Raw genomic sequence first — 24880 nt, forward strand, 5'->3', positions numbered from 1 at the left:
ACCCAGTCATAAAAATTTAGCTGTCTTTAATTTAAAGAGTTGGACCCGAGTTCCTGAGGAATGTGCATATGCCAAGAGTGAAGGAGGTACAGGCCAACAAGGTCATAAGATGTGTGTCTCATAAAGCCCACGGGGGTGCTAAAGCTCTTGGACTCCACAGGGTATCAGTCATAAGCTCAGTCAGCATACCTGCATTACCCACCACACCTGAGAAGTATGAACTACCAACATTCTTAGTTCCTGCTCAGGCTTAGTCACGTGAAGACTCTGTAAGTGGGTAGAGGACTGGTGTCACCCCAGGACTGACTGCTACCTGCATGAAGCCAGGGTACATGATGCTTACATAAGTAAACCTGAGATATGACCACCAAAAACTATTTAAAAAGTTTTAGAACCTAAGAGTATAGTAATTGAAATTAGTAAGTCTGATAGGGGTGTGATTGAGAAAAGAAATAGCAATGACATGATTAAACAACAGAAGCTCATGCTGGGGAAGGTGGCTCAGGGGTGACAAGAACTCACTGCTCTTCTAGAAGACTTGTATTCAATCGCCAGCATCCATGTAGCAGCTAACAACCTTTTAACTCCAGTTCCAGAGAATGTGCTGCCCTCTTCTGGCCTTTATACATAGTGCATGCATGTTACATATAGGCTTACAAGTAGGCAAAGCACCTATACATAACATAGAAACAAATCTTCTTTAAACAATATAAAGTATCCAGTTTAAACTGCAGAGATAGACTAGGGATTTGGCTTAGTGGTATATAGCATTCGCCTCGTATGCATTAAACCCTGGCTTTGAACCCTGGCATCCCAAAAAATAAGTTCCAAAGAGGTTTCAAAACTGCAGGAAAAGAATAGGCTGGGGGTAAAGATGAATAGTACCAAATAGACATGTGGGATTATAACAAAAGTAGTCGTGTATCATTAGTCCTAAAAGAAGAAGGGAAAGAATGTGTCTCTGAAAAGATACTCAAAACAAACAAACAAACAAAATGACTGAGAACTTCACACATTATGAAGGTAGGAGCAGGGAACATACAGAATCAAGCCAAGCTGAACCAAACAGAATAACACCAAATAAATCCATAGCAACGAAAGCTCTGAATGGTCAAATGTCTTGAAAGTAAAAGAAAAAGTAAACTTCAAAGCAATGAGAGACAACACCGCAGGGTGTTTGGAGTATGGGACACAGCAGTTCAGAGGCAGATTTCTCATCAGAAACCCTCCAAGGTTCTGACCACTTGCTGCTCTTGCAGAGGACTAGGGTTCAGTTCCTGTCACTTATGTGGCAGCTCACGGTCATCTGTGACTCCAGTTCCAGGGGGTTCCCACTTCCTTATCTGGCCTCTATGAGTATTGCACACATGTGGTCCACATGTGTACATGCAGGCAGAACATTCATACACTTAAGATTTTTTTTCAAAAGAACTCCTGGGAACCAGAAGAAAGTGGCATGTTTTTCAAGAACTGAATAAAAGGAAGAATTGTTAACCTAGAATCTTTTACCTACCACAAATGACTTTTAGGAATGAAAGAAAAATCGAGGCATTGTCAGATAAATAAGTTTGTCAACTGCAGATCTACCGTAGAAGAATGTCTATAGGAAATGAAATGATAAAAGAAAAACTATCTCAGAGCATTGTAATGAAAGAAAAACAGCAAAAAATAAAGCTGAATATGACACACTGCTGAGTGTTATAAAGTGTGTCTGATGGTTGAAGCAACCCGGCCTGCTCAGTGTAGTTATCAGTGTAGGCAACTGGAAATCTCTTAGCCCATAGGTGATGAAGGGACATTACAGAAAGGAAGGTCTCTAAACTTTACTAGGTTTGTTAAAACAAAGGCCCTAGTAGACAGTGGTCAATTCTGTATGTATGGTATAATACTTGTGCTGTACTTGAAAGATTTTATAAAGAGACACCAGAAACTATATAAATCAACTTTAAGTTTAACAAATGTTTAAATCAAAAGGAAGCGGGGAAGTTGGGTGTGGTCATGCATTCCTATAATCACAGCTTCTTGGGAGGCTGACACAAGAGGATCATAGTCAATTCGGATAATTTAGGGGCGGCACTATTTCAAAATAAAGGCTTTTCAGAGAACTGGCATAATGGTAGAATTTCTTGCCTAATATAATGAGCCCTGGTAAAACACATACACACAGGAAAGATGGAAAGGAGAGAAAGGTGGTGGGGGTGGGGGGCAGGTGATAGACTTGGGCTTTATTTGTCAATAATATTTAATAGAAAACTTAATCAAAAGATAGAGATAAGGGGAGAGAAATATATCTCAGCTACAAGGCACCTACAAGAAACTTCAGATATAACATTATAGGGAGACTGAAACTGAAGTAATTAAGAAAATTAAATTAATTTAGACATTAATAACAGAAAGTGGAAGCTGAGCAGTAGTGGCGCACGCCTTTAATCCCAGCACCTGGGAGGCAGAGGCAGGCGGATCTCTGTGAGTTCCAGGACAACCATGGCTGCACAGAGAAACCTGTCTTGGGGGCTTGGGAGGAAGGAAAGGAAGTGGAAATGGCTATATTAGTAACAGATGAAGTAAAGATAAGATCAAAAAAATAATAATTGCCAGAGACAAAGGGGGATATACTCCATAATAAGTCAGCTCATCAGGAAGACGTAGAAGTTTTTATATTTACCAGACATAGCTTAAGATACCTAAGGCACCCAGCACTCGGGAGGCAGAGGCAGGAGGATCTCTGAGTTCGAGGCCAGCCTGGTCTACAAGAGCTAGTTCCAGGACAGGCTCTAGAAACTACAGGGAAACCCTGTCTCAAAAAAAAAGATACCTAAGACAGAAACTGGTACAACCGAAAGGAGAACTAGTTGTGTCCACATTAATGTTAGAAAATGTAAGCTCCTTTAAGGGCCTTCAGACCGTAGACAAAATACTAGGTCATAAAATAAAAAATAGAATTTAAAGTACTGAAGCCATGTAGTAGAATTTAACTAGAACTCAAAAGCACATAGCTGGAAACACTTGTAAATGAATGAAGTATGGCTCTAATCTTATGAGTCAAAGAGGAGCTCTCAAAATACAAAAAACACGATGAACTAAATTTGAATGCAACTGTAGTGTGGTGATTTGGGCAAACTGTTGAAGCAGCCCTGTAGGAGATGATGGATAGCGTAAATGCACACAGAAGGAGGAAAGGTCTCCAAGCCTGATCCTTCCTTAAGAGCTCAGTGCAAGATAAGAGAGAAAGAAAATAAAGATAAAAAGTAGGCAAATGCCGGGCGGTGGTGGCGCACGCCTTTAATCCCAGCACTCGGGAGGCAGAGGCAGGCAGATCTCTGTGAGTTCGAGACCAGCCTGGTCTACAAGAGCTAGTTCCAGGACAGGCTCCAAAGCCACAGAGAAACCCTGTCTCGAAAAACCCAAAAAAAAAAAAAAAAGTAGGCAAATAACTTCCCTGACTGAGGCAGGAGGATAATCATTTCAAGGCCAATCTGGGGTGTGTAGTATAATCTTTTACTTATTTATTTATTTATTTATTTATTTATTTATTTATTTATTTATTTATTTATTTGTTATGTATACAATATTCTGTCTGTGTGTATGCCTGCAGGCCAGAAGAGGGTACCAGACCCCATTACAGATGGTTGTGAGCCACCATGTGGTTGCTGGGAATCGAACTCAGGACCTTTGGAAGAGCAGGCAATGCTCTTAACCTCTGAGCCATCTCTACAGCCCCTGTAGTATAATCTTATATGAAAGGGAGAAAGAAAAAAAAAATCTTAATTGAAAACAAAAATCAGTGAAGCAGACAGCTGGATTTTTTTTTTTTTAAAGCATCAATAAAACTAACAAGCTTCTGGCAAGACTGTCCAGGAGACACAAAGCTACCAGCATTCGTAACAAACAGAAGACTGGCTTACTGTAGATCTTGAGGTACAAAAGATAAGAGAGTGCTGTAAATAGTCATACCCACATAGATGAAGTGACCCAGTTTCTCTTAAGCAAACCATCTCAACCCACCCATTCCTGTAAATTCAGATAGAGTGGTTCCTGGACACGATTCAGCAGCCCAGCAACATCATTAAGAACCAGTTTCTCTCTATCCTGCTCCTCGCTCTTCAGCCCTTGTATCCTCAGCCTTGTGATCATATCTAACAGTACTTAAATATCCCACAGTCATTTGGTGACATTGAGAGGTTTAAATATGGTCCTGGGAAACCCAGAACGTAGGAACCACTGAGCCAATACAGACTTCTGACTCCCTTGTGGGATCCAGAGCTGTGCTGGGGTGAGTGCTAGCAAGAATTGTTGAACTGTGGATGGTCTTTGCCAGAGCTGCAGTTTCTTGCCTGCATATTTTTCACTATGATTAACCTAACAAGACAAAACATGGAATTATTTGTTAGGGAAACCGGTGCAGTAGATGCAGAAGTGTATAGCTCATAGTCTAGGAAGAAGGTTGAAACCACCACCACAGTTCAGGAACTTCATGTGCTCAGCTCTGCAGAAGCTCTTGAAGTAACTAATTTGAGTAGTCCTTTAAACTGTTAAGGATGTTGAACTTATAATTTCAAAGCTTCCTCGGAGCCAAACGTGGTGACCCACACCTTTAATCCCAGGAGACAGAAGCAGGTGGAACTCTGAGTTTGAGGTCCCTGTCTATATAGTGAGTTCTAGGACAGCCAGGGAGAGACCCTGTATCGACAAACAAAAAAGGCATCCTCAGAAAAAATCTGTATGGCCAGATTGCTTTGTTTTGTTTTGTTTGGGGAAGTCTAAATGTTTAAAGAAATAAATAAAGAAGACAGTTTTAGACTGTCTTCCAGAAAGCACAAAGTAAAACTTTGCTTTTTATTTTATGAAAATAACATTGCTCTTACACCAAACCAAAGACAATACAAGTAAAGGAAAAATACAGACTAATATTTTATACAGACATAGACAAAAGTCCTCAACAAAATCCCAGCAAGTAGAATTTCAGTATGTATACATGTATGTGCATATTTATAAAATGTATACAATCATGGCCAAATGAATTTCTCTAAAATAATTGGTGCTTGCAAATTTTGGCATCCAAATTTGAATCATGTAACCAGATCATAGCAATTAATGCAGAGAAAGCATTTGATAAAACTCATCACTCAACCATGCATTTTACTTTTTTCTTTTCTTTCTTTCTTTTAGAGGGGGTGGGATCTCAGAAAATAAAATTGAAGAGAATTTCCTCAAATCTTTAAAGAGTGTGTACACACACATATCACATACAACTAAAGCTAATGGTAGCCTTCATTACAAAAAAAAAAAAAAAAAAAAAAAAAAAACGAATGTCATGCCCCTTAGTTCAGGAACAGGGAAAAAATACCTGTCTCTGCTCTATTGAACTTGTTGACAGAAGGCCTAGCCTGCACACCATTATTAGAAAAAAATGAAGATGTGCAGCTCAGAACAGAACAAATAAAAGTGTATTTGTGAGTGTCATAATTACATCAGTGAGAAAATCTCCAGAAATTTGCAAGGTGAAAGTCTAGAATTATTAAGGTAGTTTAGCAAGGTTGGCAGATACATGATAAACACAAAAATCAATTATATTTCTCTTATATACTAGCAATGAAACATGAACTTCAAATTGAAATAACTGCCTATAATTACACAAAAAAAATCAATGCTTAGATGTAAACTGAAAGTCTGTATAGGTTTGGCATATGGCTCAGTGGGTAAAGTGCTTGACTTGGCAAACAGAAGGCCTGAGTACAAATTATTAGACCTATAGAAAAGTCAGACACTGTCAAACATGCCTGCAACCCCAGTTTTGGGGGCGGAGAGAGCATAAAAAGAGGCAGATCCCAGGAGCCAGCTAATCTAGCCAGGTGAGCACTGGGCTCAGTGAGAGGTACTGTCTCAAAAAATTAAGATGGATCTGGGCATGTGGAGCACACCTTTACTCCCAGCACTTGGGAGGCAGAGGCAGGAGGATCTCTGAGTTTCATGCCATTCTGGTTTACATAGCAAACTCCAGGACAACCAGGGCTACATAGAGAAATCCATCTCAAAAAAAAAAAAAGCTTAAAAAATAAGGTGGAAAAGCAACTGAGGATGGTGACACCATATGTGCATATTACCAAACACACACAAAAATAAATATGTGTGTAAGTGTTTGTGTGTGGAAAACCTCAAAAACTAATAAAGTAAAAGATCTAAGTAGATGGAGAAACATAGTATGTTCCTTGTTGGGAATATTTAGCTTCTTAGTGATAACTGTGGTTGTTTGAATGAAAATGGCCCCCATAGAAGTAGAAAAAGACAGAATCTCTTGAGTAAATTGGGAGCATGGGGATCATGGGAGAGGGAAAAGGGGGAGGAGGGAGGAAGAAAGGGCAGCAGAGAAAAATATATAGCTCAATAAAAAAAATAAAAAGAAAATGGCCCCTGTAATCTGATAGGGAGTGGCATTATTTGAAAGTTAGGCCTTGTAGGAGGGCGGCGTGTCTCTGGGGGTGGACTCTGAGGTTCAGACTCTCACACCAGGCCCACTCTCTTCCTGCTGCATGCAGATCTGGATGCAGACTCACTGCTCTCTGGCACCGTGTCTGCCAGTGTACCATCTTGCTCTCCACCGTGGTTGCATGAACTAAACCTCTGCAGCTTAGAAATCTTTTCACAGATACAGCTGACTTAACAAAGGCGCAGGGCACGTCAGTGATGAGACCACCTAATAACAAAGGGCACTGCTGAGGGGAAGGCAGGTCCTGGGAGTGGACAATAAAATCAAGTATAAAATGTTCAACTGTTTATCAAAAGATAAACAGAGAAAAAGGCAGGACACCTGGTACCTAGGCATACTTGCCTCAAAAGAATAATCTCTCACTCACATAGGAATAATTCTTAAAAGGAAAAATTAATAAATTGACCTTCCAGAACTGTAAAGGATTGTTATGGATTTAAAAAGTCAGCTCTGTACACCAAGAGAAATCACTCTTTAAGCCCAGACGTGATAAAAGATTATATAATCTACACTATGAAAATTTAAAATCTCAACTGGATTTAAAATCACACCTTTAGTTCCAGCACTCAGGAAGCAGAGGCAGGCGGATCCCTGAACCAAGGCCAGCCTGGTCTACAGAGTAAGTTCCTGGCCTGATAATGCTCCATGATGAGACCTTGTCCTCGAGGAGATAGCACTACACCTACCAAAATAACCCCAGTGAGAGAGAGTGACAGCACCAAATGCAGGTGGGGAATGAACGGAGACTCTAGGTGACTCACACGTGGCTGGTGGGACTGAGTGACACAGCCACCCTAGAAAACATTGTAGCAGTCTACATTAATATGGAGTTACCAGACAACCTAACAGTCATACTCCTGGGCACTTACTCAGGAGAAAGTATCTACACAGAAAACCAGAGACTGGTATTCATAACATCTTTATTCATAATAGTCCCAAGGTAGAAATAACCTGGTGCCTTTGGGTCTAAGAAAACTTCCTTAGTAAAAAATAAAATGGGAAAAACAGTTGATATATGAAAATACTGGATGAACCTCCAGGCACCTGAGCTCACTGAAGTCACACACCAAGCCTAGTAACTGTGTGATTCCTCCTGCCCCCTTTCCTTGAGGTGATGAAATTAGAGTCCATAGAAAGATGAGTCATTACCAGGGCCCAGGAGGGTGTTGCATGGGAGGAAGCGCATGTGGCTATAAAAAGACAAAAGTTAACAGTTTGTCTTAGTCACTGTTCTAGTGCTGTGAAGAGACACCATGACCAAGGCACTCCTAAAAGAAAAGCATTTAATTGGGGCCTAGCTTACAGTTTCAGAGGTTTAGTCCATTGTCGTCATGGTGGGGAACATGGCAGGCAGACATGGTGCTGGAGAAGTAGCTGAGACTTCTGCTTCCTGATCTGCAGGAAGCAGGAGAGAGAGATTGGGCCTGATAATGGGGTTTTGAAACTTCAAAGCCCACCCCCATAACACATTTCCTCCAGCGAGGACATATCTTACTTATTCTAATCCTATCAAAGAGTTCTACCTCCTGGTGACTAAGCATTCAGATATATGAGCCTTTGGGACCATTCTTACTCAACTACCACAGAGCCTTCCAGCAATAATCTTTTCTTATTGATTTGGGTATTTTGGTTGTAACGTTGTGCTATGGTTTTCTAGGAAGCCACCATTGGGAAAACTAAGGAAAAGCCATATTAGGTGACTATATTTCTTCATACACTTTTATACAAGTTGACAATTGTGTCAGAAAGACTGATCAGAAAATAACAATCAACTTTGTGGCTGAGGAGGTCACTGATAGTAAAGAGACCACCTGAAGGTTAAGAGCACTTGCTGCTCTTTCAGAGGACCTGGGTTCAGTTCCCAGCACCCACGTGGTGGTTAACAAACATCTATCAATCCAGTTATAGGGGAACTGATGCCGTATTCTGGCCTCTTTGGGCACAACACTTAAACGCACAAAATATAAATCGTTTTTAAAAATGGTAATAACTGACTTTAATTAAATTTAGTCCTTTATAAAGTATTATTAGTAGGCTATAAAGGTTAAAGTATACTTTAACTTTATGAGTTGTTGAATACTAAATTTACTTTTCACATTATTAAGTTAGGAAATGGTGTTAAGTATGACACTTAGGAGTTTTATGTGACCTTCTGTAATAGGACTATGATTTTGATAAAGTGCTTTATTTCCCTGATGGCCTGAAAGAAGGAGCAAAGACAGCATCCGCTCTATTCAGTGGGATGTTTCTGACGTGGATGCTGCAGTGAGTAACCTCCGTAGTATAACTCGTCCTCGTGATGCTGCTCCAAGGATCCATGTCCTCCCCTGCTTACTGTACTTGTTTTCAGTGCAAGTGCCCCAGCATCATTCTTCAACAGCACTCTGTGTGTATGTGTTTTCTTTAGTAATAGTCTCTGATGAGCCAACTGTTTTGCTCTTACCAGAACTGAGGCCATCTTTCTTAAATAGAATTTTAAATTTAAAACAGCACCTAAACAATACTTTCAAGTTAATTTATAAAGAGGATGAAAACAAAAGTTAGGCCCCATTATGTCTAAATTAGATTTTACTTATGAAGGTAAAAATTTCTCAGGTGTGTCTATGGAGAAGGAGAAGTGAAGGGGGATCACATACTAACATACACACACAGATATAAATGTAAATATTATATAATTATTAATTATGCACAAACATGGGAAGCTTTCTTCATTACAAACATGTCTTTGTTAGCAAACTACTGGCTTCATGCATTTATTTTCCAAGTTATAATTTTCACATAGCAGATTATAATAAGAGTTCATTGCTCTTATAAAGTTAAGGATGCTTGTTGGTTTTCTGTCAACTTGACAAGCTAGAGTTATAGAAGAGGAACCTCAGTTGAGAGAATGCCTCTATGAGATTGCCTGTAGGCGAATCAGTAATATATTTTCTTGATTAATGATGGATATAGATGGGCCTTAGGCCCTTAGTTGACTACCGCTGGTAATGTGTGCTACCCCTGAGGGTGTGGCCTTGAGTTGTATAAGAAAGCAGGCTGAGTAGCACATGCTTTTAATCTCAGCGTTCAGGAGGCAAAGGCAAGCGGATCTCTGTGAGTTCGAGGCCAGCCGGGTCTGCAAAGCAGGTTCCAGGACAGCCAGGGTTGTTACATAGAGAAACTCTATCTCAAAAACCAAACAAAAGAAGAAGAAAAACAGCAGGCTGAGCAAGCTATGGGAGAAAGCCAGTAAGCAGCACTCTCCTGTGGTCTCTGCTACAGATCCTACTTCAGAGTTCCTGCTCTGACTTCCTCTCGGTGATGGGCTGCTTGCTACTTGAATTGTAAGAGGAAAGAAATCCGTTTCTTTCCCTTTGACCATGGCATTTAGCACAGCATAAGAAACCTGACTAAGAAAATCAGTTTCAGCAAGTTCCTTCTTATTCTATTTTCCCCTAATATTTCATCGTTGACGCTCTCAGTAATGTCCAAGTAATGCTGTCAGCTATTCAGAGGGTCTTTTTTAAAAAAATATTTATTTATTTATTTATTATACAATATTCTGTCTGTGTGTATGCCTGCAGGCCAGAAGAAGGCTCACAGAAGTTGTGAGCCACCATGTGGCTGCTGGGCATTGAACTCAGGACCTTTGGAAGAGCAGGCAATGCTTTTAACTTCTGAGCCAGTTCTCCAGCCCCGAGAGGGTCTTTTCTTAAAGTGCTGTCATATGTAATATTCATTGTTTTCAAGAACCAGAATTCGTAGTAGTGTATTAATGCCTGAGAGCCCACTGTGGAGAAATCTGTTGTATGATGCTTTACTCTTTTGGCTTTTTGGAGGGTCCTCCACCCAGCTCTCAAGTAAATCACACATGGAAGCTTATTCTTAGTTATGAATATCTGGCCTTAGCTTGGCTTATTTCTTGCTAGCTTTTCTTAAATTATCTAGACTACCTTTTACATCTGGGCTTTCATCTTTCTCTATTTCTGTATGTTTATTTCCTTCTTTCTCTGTGGCTGGCTGTGTAGCTGGATGGCTGGCCCCTAATGTCCTCTTCTTCCCCGATTCTCCTGTTTTTACCCTCTGCCTACCAGCCCCGCTTATCCTTACTTCTGCCTTGCTATTGGCCGTTCAGCTCTTTATTAGGCCATCAGGTGTTTTAGGCAGGCAAAGAATCACAGCTTCACATAGTTAAACAAAAGCAGCACATCTTAAAATAATATTCCCCAACAGAAATCTACTGAAGAAGCTAGGTGTGGTTGCTCATGCCTGTAATATTGGCACTCAGGAGGCTGAGGCAGGAGGTTTGCTGTAAGTTTGAGGCAGCCTAGGGATAGATAGAGTAAAACCTCTTAGTTCTCTAAGTATTTGAGGTAATTGTGAATCTGTTAACACAGCCCAGTACGTCATTCTTTTCCCCCTGACTCCATGTGCTGACAGCACAAAGCTACTGTGTCTTCTGATTGAGGTGTCTCCGTGTTTCTGTAAAGATGGGTTGTCTTAGACGAGTGCGGCCCCCTTGAGACTGTGCAGACTGCCGAGACTCCCGCTGCACTGCAGGCTCCACTTGAGTCAACACCAGTTTAGTTAGTTACTGTTTTAGGTTAGTAAGTTCAGCTCCTATAGAGAGCTCTTCATGAGTGTTCTTCAGACCCATGGCCCTAGACTGGTGACACTGACCTAGAGTCCTCACCATTCTAGTCCAGCCTCCAGTTTGTCCTGCATGTTTCCCCTCTACCCCTCGAGTCCCCCAGTTCATGAATCACTATTACTGTCCGCCTGTGGCTTCATCATTAGACTTCCTGTCTTCATTTTCCAGTCTCCTACACTGTTGCCTGAGCTCTTCCAAAAAGTGAACAATGATCCTCAGTCTCCATCTCTTTAAAACTGTAGTGTCCCCACACTCTGAGCTTCGGGGACAGCCAAGGCCCTTCGGTTGCCAGCACCCCACAATGTCCTCTCTATTAAAGTAGGAACTAATCATCTGTGAAGTGTATCTCCTCCTCCACAGAAGTGCTCTGACTTTTGAAATGCTTCTCTTCAAGGATATGGTTGGGTCTGGTCTCCTAGGGAGTACTCTCTATGATACTTGCTGCGTCTCCCCCACTGCCAGCCCGTGCACATGTGTACACACCAAATCTGGGGTTAGGCTTTAGGTTCCCCATCCTGCTTTTGTGTCACATGTATTCTATCTCTCTTTCCCCTACTGAAGACCACTTTCTACTCTCAGTCTTCTACATACGGCAGAAAACACAAAATCTGACTTTCTGAATCCAGATATTTTATATAAGCAACATTTATATCCTACAGATGTCCTGATTTTATTTTTCTTCATAGTTAAGTAAAATTTCATTTGTGTATCACATTTTCTTCATTTATTCTTCTGTTGGTAGACATCTAAGGCGGTCCATTACCTGGCTGTTGTGAACAGTGCGGCATAAACACTGGTGTGCAAGTGTCTCTGGTAGAAACTTGGAGTTCTTTGGAGGCCAGGGAGATGGCTCAGTGATTAAGAGCATTTATTGCTCTTGTAGAGAGAGGTCTTGGATTCTATTTCCAATACCCACATGCTGGCCTAAGTGATTTGTGATCTAGCTGCAGGCCATCTGACACCCTTTCCTGAGCCTCTCTGGACACCAGGAATGCATATGGTGCACATCATACATGTAGGCAAAACATTCATACAAGTAAGTAAGTACATCTGACTTTGCGATATGCCCAGGAGTCCTTTGGCTGGGTCATATAGTAGTTGTTTTTAGCGTATTGAGAAACCTCCAATAATAGTTTCACAGAAGCTGTCTAGTTCCCATGCCCGCCAGCGGTAGGTAAGGCTCTTCCTCCCCACCTGGGGAAGGTTGGGAGTCTCCGAGTAGTTTTAATTTTTCTTCTTCCTCTCTCTCTCCTCCATTTTTTGAGACAGGGTTTCCCTGTGTAGTTCTGGCTGTCCTGGAACTCACTCTGTAGACCAGGCTGACCTCAAACTCAGAGATCCACCTGCCTCTGCCTCCCGAGTGCCACCACTGCCCAGTTTTCTTCTTAGTCTTTTTACTACTTGTTAATTCTTTTTCTCCCATATATTCATTTTGCCTAGAAAATTAGAAATTAGAAAAGCAGGGAAACCCTTAGAGTTGTGGAAAGGAGTACCTTGACTTACAGTGCTCTGTTTTGATCTTCATGGCACAGATGGAGCAAATGCTAGTGAAGAAAAGATCCTTTCCACTGCTGCTTGGGATGTAGAGTAGTGTGGCCACTGTGGAAAGCAGGAAGCCGGAACAAGCTAAGGCATCCGGATTGGCTCTAGCCTCCAGTGGTTGTCCGTCCTCTACCTCATCCCAGAGTGGCCCCAGCAGCACTGCCTTTACTAGGGTTTGAAAGCCTCTTGGAGTAAATTACACAGGATCCAGATAAAGTTAACAGAATTCATAGGAGGTCTCTATTTAAGCTCCATAATAGTAAAATTTGCCCAGTGCTTTTATAGGACTACCCTGTCAATATCTGTCTGTCCTGTCTCAGTGTGTCTTACCCTTTAGGACTCACATTATGCATGATTTGCAGCTGATTTACTTTTTAATATTTTTTGTACTTAATCAAGGTATTTAATTGGCTGAAGAGCATTGCCCATCACTCACTCACTCTGCAGTACTTGCAGGGTTTCTCCTGTAGAGCAGTGCATCTCAAGCCACACACTAGTGAGGGATGGTGCTAAAGTTTGAACCAGAAGAACCTGGTTCTGCTGTCTGTGGTATACTAGTTTCAGAGGCGTAATTACATCCCAAACCCATAAGCTTTCTTCAAAGAAGTTTAAATTTTCAATTTTTTTAAACATAACTTGAATTTCTTTTAGGGAACAATATAAAGCTATATAAAATACTCAGTGTAGTGACTTACCCATAGTAAGCACTTCATAATTAATGGTTATTAGCACAGGCAAATTGATACATGTAGTTGCTGTTAACATTTGAGAAGAAGGTTAAACAACAGTTTTGGTTGCATCATGTTTCCCAGCTCAAAGGGGACACTACAGGCCATTTGCTTGTTCTCTAGCATTTGCTCAGGGTACTTGAAGAGTTTTTCTGAAGTCAGACTTAGCAGATGGTGTCAGTTCTGTCCTGCCACCAGGTGGCAGTATGGTACACAGGAAATCAATGTAAGTCTGCTGAAGACTATTTTCGGTGTTTTAACTTAAAAGCTGTAAAGCCATAATAAAAATATGCTGTACACCCCTGCCTCTCTCCAGTCAGCCCTCAGAATGTTATGCATGTTGTCGGCTAGGACCCACTGTCACCTAGCACTCAGCTTCTATCAGTTAATGCAGGAAGCCCCTTTTCTTAACTACCTTGGCCTAAAATGTGAGCTCTTGTGCTCAGATTCTCCCAACCATCAGAAACTATGTTCTTTCTTGTTTGTATCTTGTGCTCGACACTTACCAGATGCCCTTGTCAGTGGTGTGTGCGATGCACAGCAGCTTGTGTGTTAGCTGAGCTTGTACCTGACCCTAGGCCCCATTTGTAGTGGCTTTGGTGGTGGTGGTTGGTTGGCTGGTTTGTCTGTCTGTGGCTCAAACCCACTCTAAAGCCAAGGATGGCTTTCCACTCCTGATCTCCATGCCTCCACCACCCGTGTCCTGGGATTAAAGGGACCACCATACCCAGTGTCTGTGGTGCTGAGGATCAGCCCCAGGGTAGTGTGTACGCTAGGCACGCTTCTTCCAGCTGCCACCACAGCCCTGCATCCATCATGCTCTGTGGTTTACATACTTAATCTGTGCTGCCTGCACAGCCCTTGAAAACTTGCCTTATTCTAGTACCACTCAGCTAACTGCTGCCAAGGGTTGAAAGGTTAGTGCCTGAAGTAGAAGACAAGAAAATGAATGGCTAATGAAGAAAATGAATGTAAAGGACTGATTGTAGCAATTAATCAAAGACTGGTGATGGAGAGCATGCAAGATTCCAGTGCTGAATCTGGGTGCTCTGCACAGAAGCCACGGATTTCCAAATCCACTGGCTGTAAGGAAGTTGTCTGTGTTCATAAGCACGTATGTGCAGAGCATTGCTTTACAGAGAATGGATCTGTCGTCATTTTCTCAGCTAATCTTTGCCCAGTAGCAATATCAGTTTTTCCTTGTTGCTTGACCCTTTCTTCTTAGTAAGTTCTTAAATGAATTTTCCCTCAAAGAGATATATAGTTCAGCCAGGCACTGTGCCATTTGAATGTAGTCCCAGGAGGCTGGACAGAGAATCACAAGACAAGCAAGACTGCCTAGTGGGACCCTGACACACAGAACAAAGCCAAAAATGCTGTTTATGTTTGTAGTTACTTCCCGTGTTGCTAGGAAAAACTGCCTTACAAAAGCAACTTAAGGACAGAAGGGTTTATTCAGGCGCACAGTGTGGAAGTGCATTCTCGCAGGGGTCTTAGGGGATAGAAGCTTGAGGCAGCCCTGATGCTCTATAAGCTTAATCTGGTGCTCGCTGAGACTCAAACTGCAGCTGTGTATATGTCCTTTCCTCTATTCAGTTCACAATAATAGCCCGTAAGATGGTGCTGCCCAGTTCATGGTGGCTCTTCCCACCTCAGCTACCTAATCTAGATGACCCCTCTCAGGCCTGCCCAGGGCCTAAACTACTCTACATAACTCCGCACAGGCCTTCCCAGAGTCTAACCTAGTCCAGAAGACCCCTCGCAGGCCTGCCCAGAGTCTAACCTAGTCCAGATTATCCCTCGCAGGCCTGCCCAGAGGTTGTGTCCTGGGTAATTTTAAATCTTGTCAGATTGACAGTATGAACCAACACTTGGAAAATACCCAAGACAACTGAAGAGAAATGAAGAGTAAAATTAGAATTTTTCAACATATATTTATTCTTAAGTGTATGAGTGTTTTGCATGAATGTGTATATGTTTACCGTGTCTGTGCCTGATACCTGCAGGGGTCAGAAGAGGACACTGGATCCCCTGGAATTAGAAGTTACAAACAGTTGTGAGCTGCCATATAGGTTCTGGGAATTGAACCTGGGTTCTCTGCAAGGGCACCAAGTACTCTTAACCATTGAACCATCTCCATTAAAATTTCTCCCACCACTGCAATACCAGGACACACATGAAAAGCAGGCTGTGCCTTGTGATCATCAGTGATTAATCCTTCTCATTTTGCAGTAAATTCTCGTGACCCTCTGTGATGATTCACACAGCCACTTAGAATCTGTGCCTATCCATGCCTCTGTGCCCTGGCACAGCCACTCCGGTCTCCTTTGCTGACTGGGTGGCTTGGTGCAGTAATTGAGCTGTTGTAGAGCGATGACTTCAGGCGTGGTGAGGCTTTTAAAGGTGAAAACGTATCAGTCCTGTTAATTGGGAAACAAAAGCTATGATAGCAACTTCAGCCGTCAAATGTTTCCAGTGTTGAAAAGAGGGGAGTTATGATTTTTTTCTCTCCATGAGCGCTTTGCTTCTCAGCTTTTCCATCAAATCTGTACTGGTGATTCAGGAAGAAACCTATGAATTTTCATCAGATGCCACTTGAAGATGCCTTCCTGCAGAATACTGATTAATACTCTAATCTATTTTTCCCTCAAATCTGATAGTTTAGACTCTACCAGAATTTGTATGCCCTCTGTAGCACTGGTAATATTTACATAAAATACCTTAAATAGTCTACATAAACATAGGATACTTGTGGGTAATTTACAGACTTAATTTCGTGAATAGTTTCTCATACACTAATTTTCTGAATATAGTATAGTAGTGAACTGGGTAGGAGAGGGCAGAACTGTTCCACGAACAGTGTGCCTTTACCATCTGAATCGCCTTCTCTTCCTCTTTCTTTTAAAGATTTATTGATAGAGAATGTTTGTGAGAGAGAACACAAGTGAGTTTCTGCCACTGTGCTGCATACATTAGTCCCAGGTGATGTGCCCTCCCTTTGGTCTCACTGTTGGAGAGCTGGGCCACCACATCTGGGTTTTGAACTGTGTTCCCAGGACTGAGCTCAGGTGCTTAGTCTTCCTGACAAACACTCTGTCCTGCTGCACCATCTCCTGGCCTGCCTCTGACTCTGTCGTTCAGGCTCCATAGTATGGCAGAAGCAGTGCCTCTAAAGTCAGCTAGTGCAAACATATTGGCACATGTAAGATACCTAGTTGTTGGGTTCTTGTACATACTTAACATTAGGATACTCTCCCCCTCCTTAGCCATTTCTGCTTTGGAGATAGGATTCACTTATAAAATCCACTCTTCAAGTATACATTTAGGTAAGCTTTAATTATCTACAGAGTTGCACAACTATCACCATTGTCTAATAATTAGAAAACATGTCCATCCTCCTGCAAGAAAATCCCCCAGTTGCCAGTTGCTCTCATTTCCTTCTCCAACCCTGAGTAACCAATAATGTATTTTCTGTCTATGACTTTGTCCATTCTGACATTTCATGGAAATGGGGTTGAATTATATGTGTTTTACGCAGCATGTTTTCAAGGGTCCCCCATATTGTAGCCGAGACCTTCGTCCTTTAGATGGCTACGTGTGTTACGTCACTAGCCCACGTTTTAGTTTCCACTCACTTGTGGTGAGAGCTCATGTTGTTCTTGTGTTCTGGCTGTTATGAACAACAAAGCTAATGATGCAAATGAGGTTTGGCATGCATCTTTGCTTCCCTCAGGTTAGAGGAAAAACTTGCAATCTTCACCAGTGAGGATGCTGTCAGATGTGCCTTGTCTTAGATCAGCAGTTGGGGGTCATGACCCTTTGGAGATGCATGTCAAATATTTACATTGCAATTCATAACAGTAGCAGAATTACAGTTAGGAAGTAGCAACAAAATAATTTTGTGGTTAGGGGGTCACCACAACACAAAGAACTGCATTAAAGTGTCCTAGCATTAGGGAGGCTGAGGACCACTGTGTTAAAGGTCTCAGTGTTAGGGAGGCTGAGGACCACTGTGTTAAGGGTCTCAGTGTTACGGAGGCTGGGGACCACTGTGTTATATTGAGATAATCATGGTTTTTGTCATGTATTAAGGATATGAAATAATTTCGTGTGCCAATGTTATGATAGTCTCGAGAACATTTTGTATGTGTGTGCACACACACGCTTGTCTATAGAGTTCGGAAAGTATTTCCAGCAGTTTGTTGTCTCCTTTTAGGAATCAGACTTAGATTGTCAAGTTTTATGTCAAGCATTTTTACCCTCTGAGCCAGCTCTGGTCCTCCAGAGTTCTTCATCACCATCGTCAGCATGGTTAGAGCAGGGCACCCACACAGAGCATCAGATCCCATGGAGTTGGAGTTACAGGTAGTTGTGAACAACCCCGTATGGGTTATGGAACCAAAAGTGTTTTGGAAGAGCAGCAAGCTCTCTTAACCCTTATGCTATCTCTTCAGTCCCCTATAGAGTTTTCATATAATGTTCTTTTACTGTTGTGATTTTGAATCGTACAGACCTATTTCTCTACTTTATTTTTCAGGCATTTATTAACACAGCAAAAGAAATTTATGAAAAAATCCAAGAAGGGGTCTTTGACATTAATAATGAGGTATGTACATGCAAATATTGTTGACCAGACATTAATTTTGAGTTGACTTCTACTTAGTATTTGAAGCCTTTGTTTGTTTAATTTTCCTAAAATGGGTGCATTGATCACTCTTTGCCACATTAGTTAGCAATCCTTTAGCTAAAATCCTGGTACATGTATTACAGTAGGCAGGTGCTTATGTTACCTGATGAGTATAGTTCAGCAATTAAGTGTTCATGTTCTAGTAGAGGACGGCTTTATGAAATTTGATTAAAGGAAATGGTACTGACTATTCATTGTAAACAATGAAGAATAATGTAAATTCCCTTAGTTGTAAAGAAAACCTGCATTTATCCCAATGTGCTTATGCTTTGGGGAATGCCGTCCTAGCGTGGAAATGCATGTCCTGTGTGCAGCATGCTCTCTTCTGGCTGGAGAGAAGGCATTTCCCAATTTGGAAATGACTATTAAAGCAAAACACATTTTTCAGGAGACCAAATAAATGCATATAATTAATTAATAGTTGGCATGGCTTTCCCTAGTGTTATTTTGAGCATAATTGGTCAACATGATTAGGATAAAGTGTGACATTTTAGATGATTGAGAGTGTCCTCTAGCTGTCATTTTCATTTAACTCCCTGCCCTCTCTGCGTTTATCCTTATTTCAAAATGTTTATGCAAATAGAGCATGTTGTTACTTTCACATAAGCATTGCTGTTACTTTGTATTACGACATCTAAGAGATGCTCTTGGCCTATACTTACTCGAGGCAATCAGCTGTACACCTTGGCTTTCCAAAAAGTACTTAATGTTTTTAATGTGGAATAGCTCAGCTTTAAATCTTTTCTTTAGTCTTACATGGCAATACTTCTTGAGTTAATTTAAAGGTGACACCATTCAGAGACTAATGCCCTATAAACTGAATAGTAACTGGGCCTCTGTTTATAGGGCACACATGCTGTTTCTGTCTGGTTTCCTAGAGTAGCTGACTGCTTTGCTGTGTCTTCTGTGGCTTTGACTGTAATGTGCTGTCAGGAGCCAACAGGCCATGCTATTTATTTGGCCTGATGCCAAGGTTGACTTCTTGATTCCTCAAGAAGTTGCTAGCAGCCCGGGGGGGGGGGGCAGGGGGGCAGAACCAATGAGCCATAGGGCATGCTTTTTATTAAAGAGGAGTCAAAGAGCGAAAAGAAACCACACCAGCCACTGTCCATGTGGAGCCAGTGCCAGAAGCCCCAAGGCTGCTACTGCTGCAGAGTAACTGCCAAGCACCATAAATCTGAGATTTACTGTGACGCAAAGTTTCCTTAAGAGCTTAATTTCTGGAGCTACTGTATTACTTTTCTCAAAGTGTTGTATTTTTAGGTAAAATCCACTTGAGGGAGTGAGGGTTAAGACATGAGTGTGAGTCTGATGAATGAAAGAACCACTCTGTGTGTGGGTTCCTGGCGACGTGCCACGTCTTCAGGGCTCATAGAAACTACTGACGACACAGAACACTCATGTCCCCTGAGCCTGCACAGCTGATTCAACACGGAGCAGAAATGCTGTCTAGAGGGAAGATCTTACGTCCTCCAGGCAGCAAAGACTTCGGATATTTTTACCCTTTAATAATCATCCCCTGTACTAATTATTACATGTCTTCATTATGAAACTCTGACAGGCAGCGTGGTCTGAACTCCACTGACTGATTCTGTAACACTCTGCTCTGGCCTCTTTCCTCTGTCTTCTTTTCACAACAAGGAACCACCTGGCTTCAAAAATCTACTTGAAATATTTTTTAGAGTTGTTGGCAAAATTAAATCATTCTGAATTAGGTGAATTCTTTAGAAAAATCTACTTAGTCTACTTCCTGGTTGGGTCTGATTTTATTTATGGTCTCTTTTACTTTAGGCAAATGGCATTAAAATTGGCCCTCAGCACGCTGCTACCAATGCAACACACGCAGGCAACCAAGGCGGACAGCAGGCAGGGGGAGGCTGCTGTTGAGTCTGTTGTCACCGGCTAGCTGCCCAGTGGAGCCACGCACTCTGTCCCCCTCTTTCCTCGTGCCCAGCTGAGACATGAAACTATCCGAAATGGCTTTATGTCACAGGAGACTTTAATCCTTCAGATTCTTGTATAACTTTGAATAAATGGTTAATGTTCACTTAAAAAGACAGATTTTGGAGATTGTATTCATATCTATTTGCATTTGATTTTTAGGTCAATTGATGTGATTATTTTTGTTAAATGTTGTCTTGTGCCCTTGACTACGAGCTGAATTGTATTAAACACTACAAAGTCATGGTGAGTATTTTAAATCAGTTTGTGTAGTTAGGTTTCCCAACATCTGTGGTTACCTAATGTTTAATATGATAGGACTGTCCTCAGAAGGTCTGTCAGTTTTCAAGGATATAAGGAAAAGCAGAAGGACTCTTTGAATTCTGTATTTATCATTTGCTTTCTGTATATATAGTTTAATAACCTGCTTGGGTGTGATTTGCCAAGCTTGAAGTCTAATGCATTTGCATAAACCCTACACTGTTCGGAGCTTGAAGCTACAGAAGCATTGTTAGGAATTGCTTGGACACTGACTTGTAAACTTTTTGACATCGCTAATGAGCATGCTCATCTCTTCTTGTCACTAGTCCAAGAAAAATAAGCTTATTGTATTACTAAAGGCTGTGTGTGTGTTATCCTGTTTTAATGCCAAAAGTTTGCTATTTGTCCACAATTTCTTGAGACGGCTTCACAGAAGGATTTGTTTGCCTTAATGAGTGCTGTTGGGTAGAAACAGTGTGGTGGGTGGGAAGGGCGGAAGCGGGAAATCCCAACACTAAGCGACTCCAAGAGTGAGTCCGTCGAGAGGGCGCGCCATGCCACTTTACCCTCCCTAAGACACAATAATGTTCCCTTCCAGTCACACGATTTCTAAGGATGTTTTTCATGCAGGACAGTTTGTCGGCCTTGATGGACAGTGACTGTGTGAAATTTTTCTTTCAGTGGCAATCTATCTATAATCTATCTATAATCTTTCAACTGTGGTAAGCTCACTGTCTGTTCTGAGGGGTGTGATGAAAATAAATCCTCCAGATGGAAATCCTGTTCAAGTAGAAAAGCTTTAGTCGTTTACTCTCTGTGGTGGTTTTATCCTTTCTTTTTCTCCCTTGGTCTAGAATGGAATTGTTTCAGCAGTGCAAAATAAAATCCTATGTATAAAAGTGTCCTTTTCATGATGATCACATTTTAAAATATATTTGATAGTCCATTAACACCTTTTACATGTGTTCCTGCATGTTTTCCTAGAAGGTCGGAATGTGTCACCCTTGTGAAGGTGTAGAAGGCCTCACTGGTGGGACCCTTCTTGCTTCTCACCTTGCACAAAAGAACATGTGTGTCCGGAGAACTTAAGCCCGGAGTGAGACCCTGTGCTCCTACCTCCTGCTGGCTTTCCCTAGAGATCCAACAGCCCTGTCCCGGCTTGTCCTTGCTCTCACAGGGAATCACCAGATGCTGTTAAAATGCTGTGTGTGGCACAGAGAAGGAAGCAAGAACTTGTAGGGGTGTTTTGTTTTGTTTTGTTTTTTGTTGTCCAAGACAGGGTTTCTCTGTGCTGCTCTGACTGTCCTAGAACTCTCTCTGTAGACTATGCTGGCCTCAGAGTCACTGAGATCTGCCTCCCCAGTGCTGGGACGAAAGGCATATACCACTATGCCACGAGGACCTGGAGTTTTATGAGCCTTTTTAGTTGAGCTCTCTCCCCCTCAGAGTGGGCATAGCAGTCCACTGACGGTGCTGCTTCCTCATTACTGTTGCGCAGCAAAAGCCCAGATAGCCAGACTCCCACTGTATTCCATGGGCCCTCACATGTATTAACAGCTTTGTTAACTTGTCAGAACCTGAAGTGCTTTTTTACATCTCTCTCCTCTAACCACGATTCTTTCCTGAATCAAATGTGATAGGATGGCTGTACCAAGACTCGGTATTTCCTGTGTTCTCGTCCCCGCCAGACACAGACAGCGGCACCTGATGGACGGCTGCCTTTCACTGCCGACCACCAAGGAGTGCGCATATGGCCCGAGCACTTCGTGACTCACAGAAAGTGCAGTCTGTGCCCTCCACTCTTGCTAGCTTTTTGTGCCTATTACAACTAATGTAGTGTTGGGACCCCGTTGACTCATACTATAATTGTGCTTTTGTTTGTTTTTGGATCAATTTTTATAGCATGTATGGTTACATTTTAATAACAAGAATCAATCATGGAAAGAAATACAACTGTAGTGGTCAACATGTAGCATTCCAAAATTAGAGTCTTCAATGTTGCCATTTGTCCTCTATCTTGAGTCAGTTGGATGAAGGAGTCCCGTACAATAGAGGTGCTGTCCAGCTGAACCCAGCTGAATCTGTTTCAGTTTTGTTTGAAACCTCTCTCTCTGCATCTTGGGCTGGCTGTTAACTCACAACCTGTCTCCTGGCTAGCTAGAATTACAGTTGTGTGTACCCACACCCAGCTGACATTTCCCATTTGTTTTTAAGGACATTCTAAAATAACCAATTAACAGAAAATGTGGGTCAGTAAAATAAATTTATAAACAAAACTGCCTGCCATACGTTAGTCCCAGAGAATTGCCTGGGCATTTATGTTCTGTCTGGCATGTAACACAAGTGAGACTGCCTCAGCAGGTGGGAAGAGAAGACATGCAGTGTGAGCCGCATGTGCCTGCCATCATCTCTCAGCTAATAAAACTAAAACAAAACTTTAAAACAGGAAAGTAATCGTGTTTGTCAAAGGGTTAGGTAGCGGGGTAAACCATACCACAATGTATCTGATTCTTCGGGAAAATGATTTTTCCTGGCTTAGGAACAATCTCTTTGAATTGAGGCAGATAGGCAAGCAGTTTAGATGGGCTTTGGGATTAATAGAGCCAGCCCAGCATGGCTCCCGCCTTTGCCATATAATAGAAAACATTACTGACTTGTTTGAAGTCATGACGTGCAACTTTACTTGAAATGCCAGTATACATATTAGTATTCATTATTTTTATAGTCGTGAGGCTTGCTCCTAAATATTAAAGGGCAAGAACCAAAAATCTGAGAAAAAAGTGAAATTTGATAATTCATAAAGGAAATTGTATACCTTTTAAATGTGAATGTGGGGGTGAGGGGAGATGGATCAGCAGCTAAGAGTACTTACTACTCTGCTCCAGCACCCGTAAGGCCTCACAACCATTTGTAACAACAATTCCAGAGAATCTGATACTCTCTTTTGAACTCTATAGGCACATAGTGGTGCACATAAATACATACCAACAAAACACTTACACATATAAATAAATCTTTTTTAGAAAGTTTAACTCAGGCGGTGGTGGCTCATGCCTTTAATCCCAGCACTCGGGAGGCAGTCAGGCGTGGTCTACAGACAGAGTTCCAGGACAGCCAAAGCTACACACACACACAAACCCTGTCTTGAAAAGCAACAATAACTTATTTAAATTTAATTTTATATAAATTTAAATGCAAACATGGAGTCTAGGGATGTAGCTCAGTGATACAGGTCCTGCCTAGCAAATGTGAGGCCTGAGTTTCATCCCTGGGAACCTCCCCAAAAAAATGTTTTTAAACATAAAGTAAGTTGAAGGGTATGTCGATTTACTTCACCATATTAACATTTTTACCCTACTAGCTTTGTGTCTGAGGGTTTCTAGTGCTGTGAAGAGACACCATGACCATGGCAACTCTTACAGGAAAACATTTATTTGGGGTGGCTCTCTCAGAGTTCCGAGCTTCAGTCCATTATTAAGGCAGGGAGCATGGTAGCATGCAGGCAGACATGGTTCTGGAGAAGTAGACAAGTGTTCTACATCTTGGCTTGCAGGCAACAGGAAATTAACTGAGACACTGGGCAGTATTCTGAGTATAGGAAACCTCAAAACCAGCTCCCACGATGACACACTTCCTCCAGCAAGGTCATACCCATTCCAACAAAACCACACCTAATAGTGCCACTCTCGACGAGATTATGGGATCCAATTCTGTACAATCTTCCGTACATCGTATACCTTACTACACAGGATTGAGGTTTTTTTGTTTTGTTTTGTTTTTGATTCAGAGGACCAGTAAAATGGATCATCTTGTAAAGACACATGTAGCAGGCTCCCAAATCATGTCATGGAGACTTCTTATTAGTATGAATGCTCAGATTTATTTTAACTATCTACATTTTGTCTTGGGCTTTTTGTCTTTATGTCCTACTCTGTGTTGGCTGGCCCCAGACATCTCCCTCCTCCTCTCCTCTCCTCTCTTCTCGTTCTTTAACTTTCTTCTCCTGCTTTTTCTTTCTGCCCACGTGCCCCACCTATCCTTTCTCTGCCTAGCTGCTGGCCATTCAGCTCTTTGTTAGACAAATCAAGTGCCTTAGGTAGGCAATGTAAAACAGCAACACATCTTTGCATAAATAAACAAATGCAACACACCTTTTCACAGTTAAAGTAGGATAGCTCAGCATGAACAAATGTAACACATCCCTTGCCCAGTTAAAATAATATTCCACATCAGGCACCTATCACTAAGCTTGCCATTTTAAGGTCAATCCCAGGTTGCACATGGTGGAAGGCAAGAACTAATTCCCGCAAGATGTCCTTGGATCACTTGGATAATAAAGCCCCCTTATATTGCTGTTGTAGCAGCAATTCAGGTCTCTTCTGAGACCCACCTTGATAGTAAATACAGAAGCTCGTATGCTCAAGATACCCTGTGGTGCTGGGAGTGACTGCAGCTAGTGGAAATGCCCTATAAGACAGATTGAACAATGGACACATCCTCACAATAGATCCCTACACCACTATCGCTTGATCTCTAGGAACCACTGTGACTTACAGTATGAATTGAGAAACCATTCTTACGGTAAGGCAAGTCAAGGAAATACA

At 41.8% G+C, this 24880-nt stretch overlaps 1 protein-coding gene across 1 annotated transcript in view; it reads left to right on the forward strand.

The window, feature by feature from the left end:
* The window catches only part of Rab2a (RAB2A, member RAS oncogene family), a 63536-nt gene extending 42358 nt beyond the window's left edge, over positions 1 to 21178 (forward strand). Inside the window, exons 7-8 of the mRNA XM_038347513.1 lie at positions 17925 to 17993; positions 19866 to 21178. Of these exons, the coding sequence (XP_038203441.1) occupies positions 17925 to 17993; positions 19866 to 19961 (165 nt within the window). The 3' untranslated portion in view covers positions 19962 to 21178. The remainder of the gene's footprint in view (positions 1 to 17924; positions 17994 to 19865) is intronic.
* The last annotated feature ends 3702 nt before the right edge of the window (positions 21179 to 24880 follow it).

The sequence above is a fragment of the Arvicola amphibius genome, chromosome 11 (genome assembly GCF_903992535.2).
Source record: "Arvicola amphibius chromosome 11, mArvAmp1.2, whole genome shotgun sequence".
NCBI lineage: Eukaryota > Metazoa > Chordata > Mammalia > Rodentia > Cricetidae > Arvicola > Arvicola amphibius.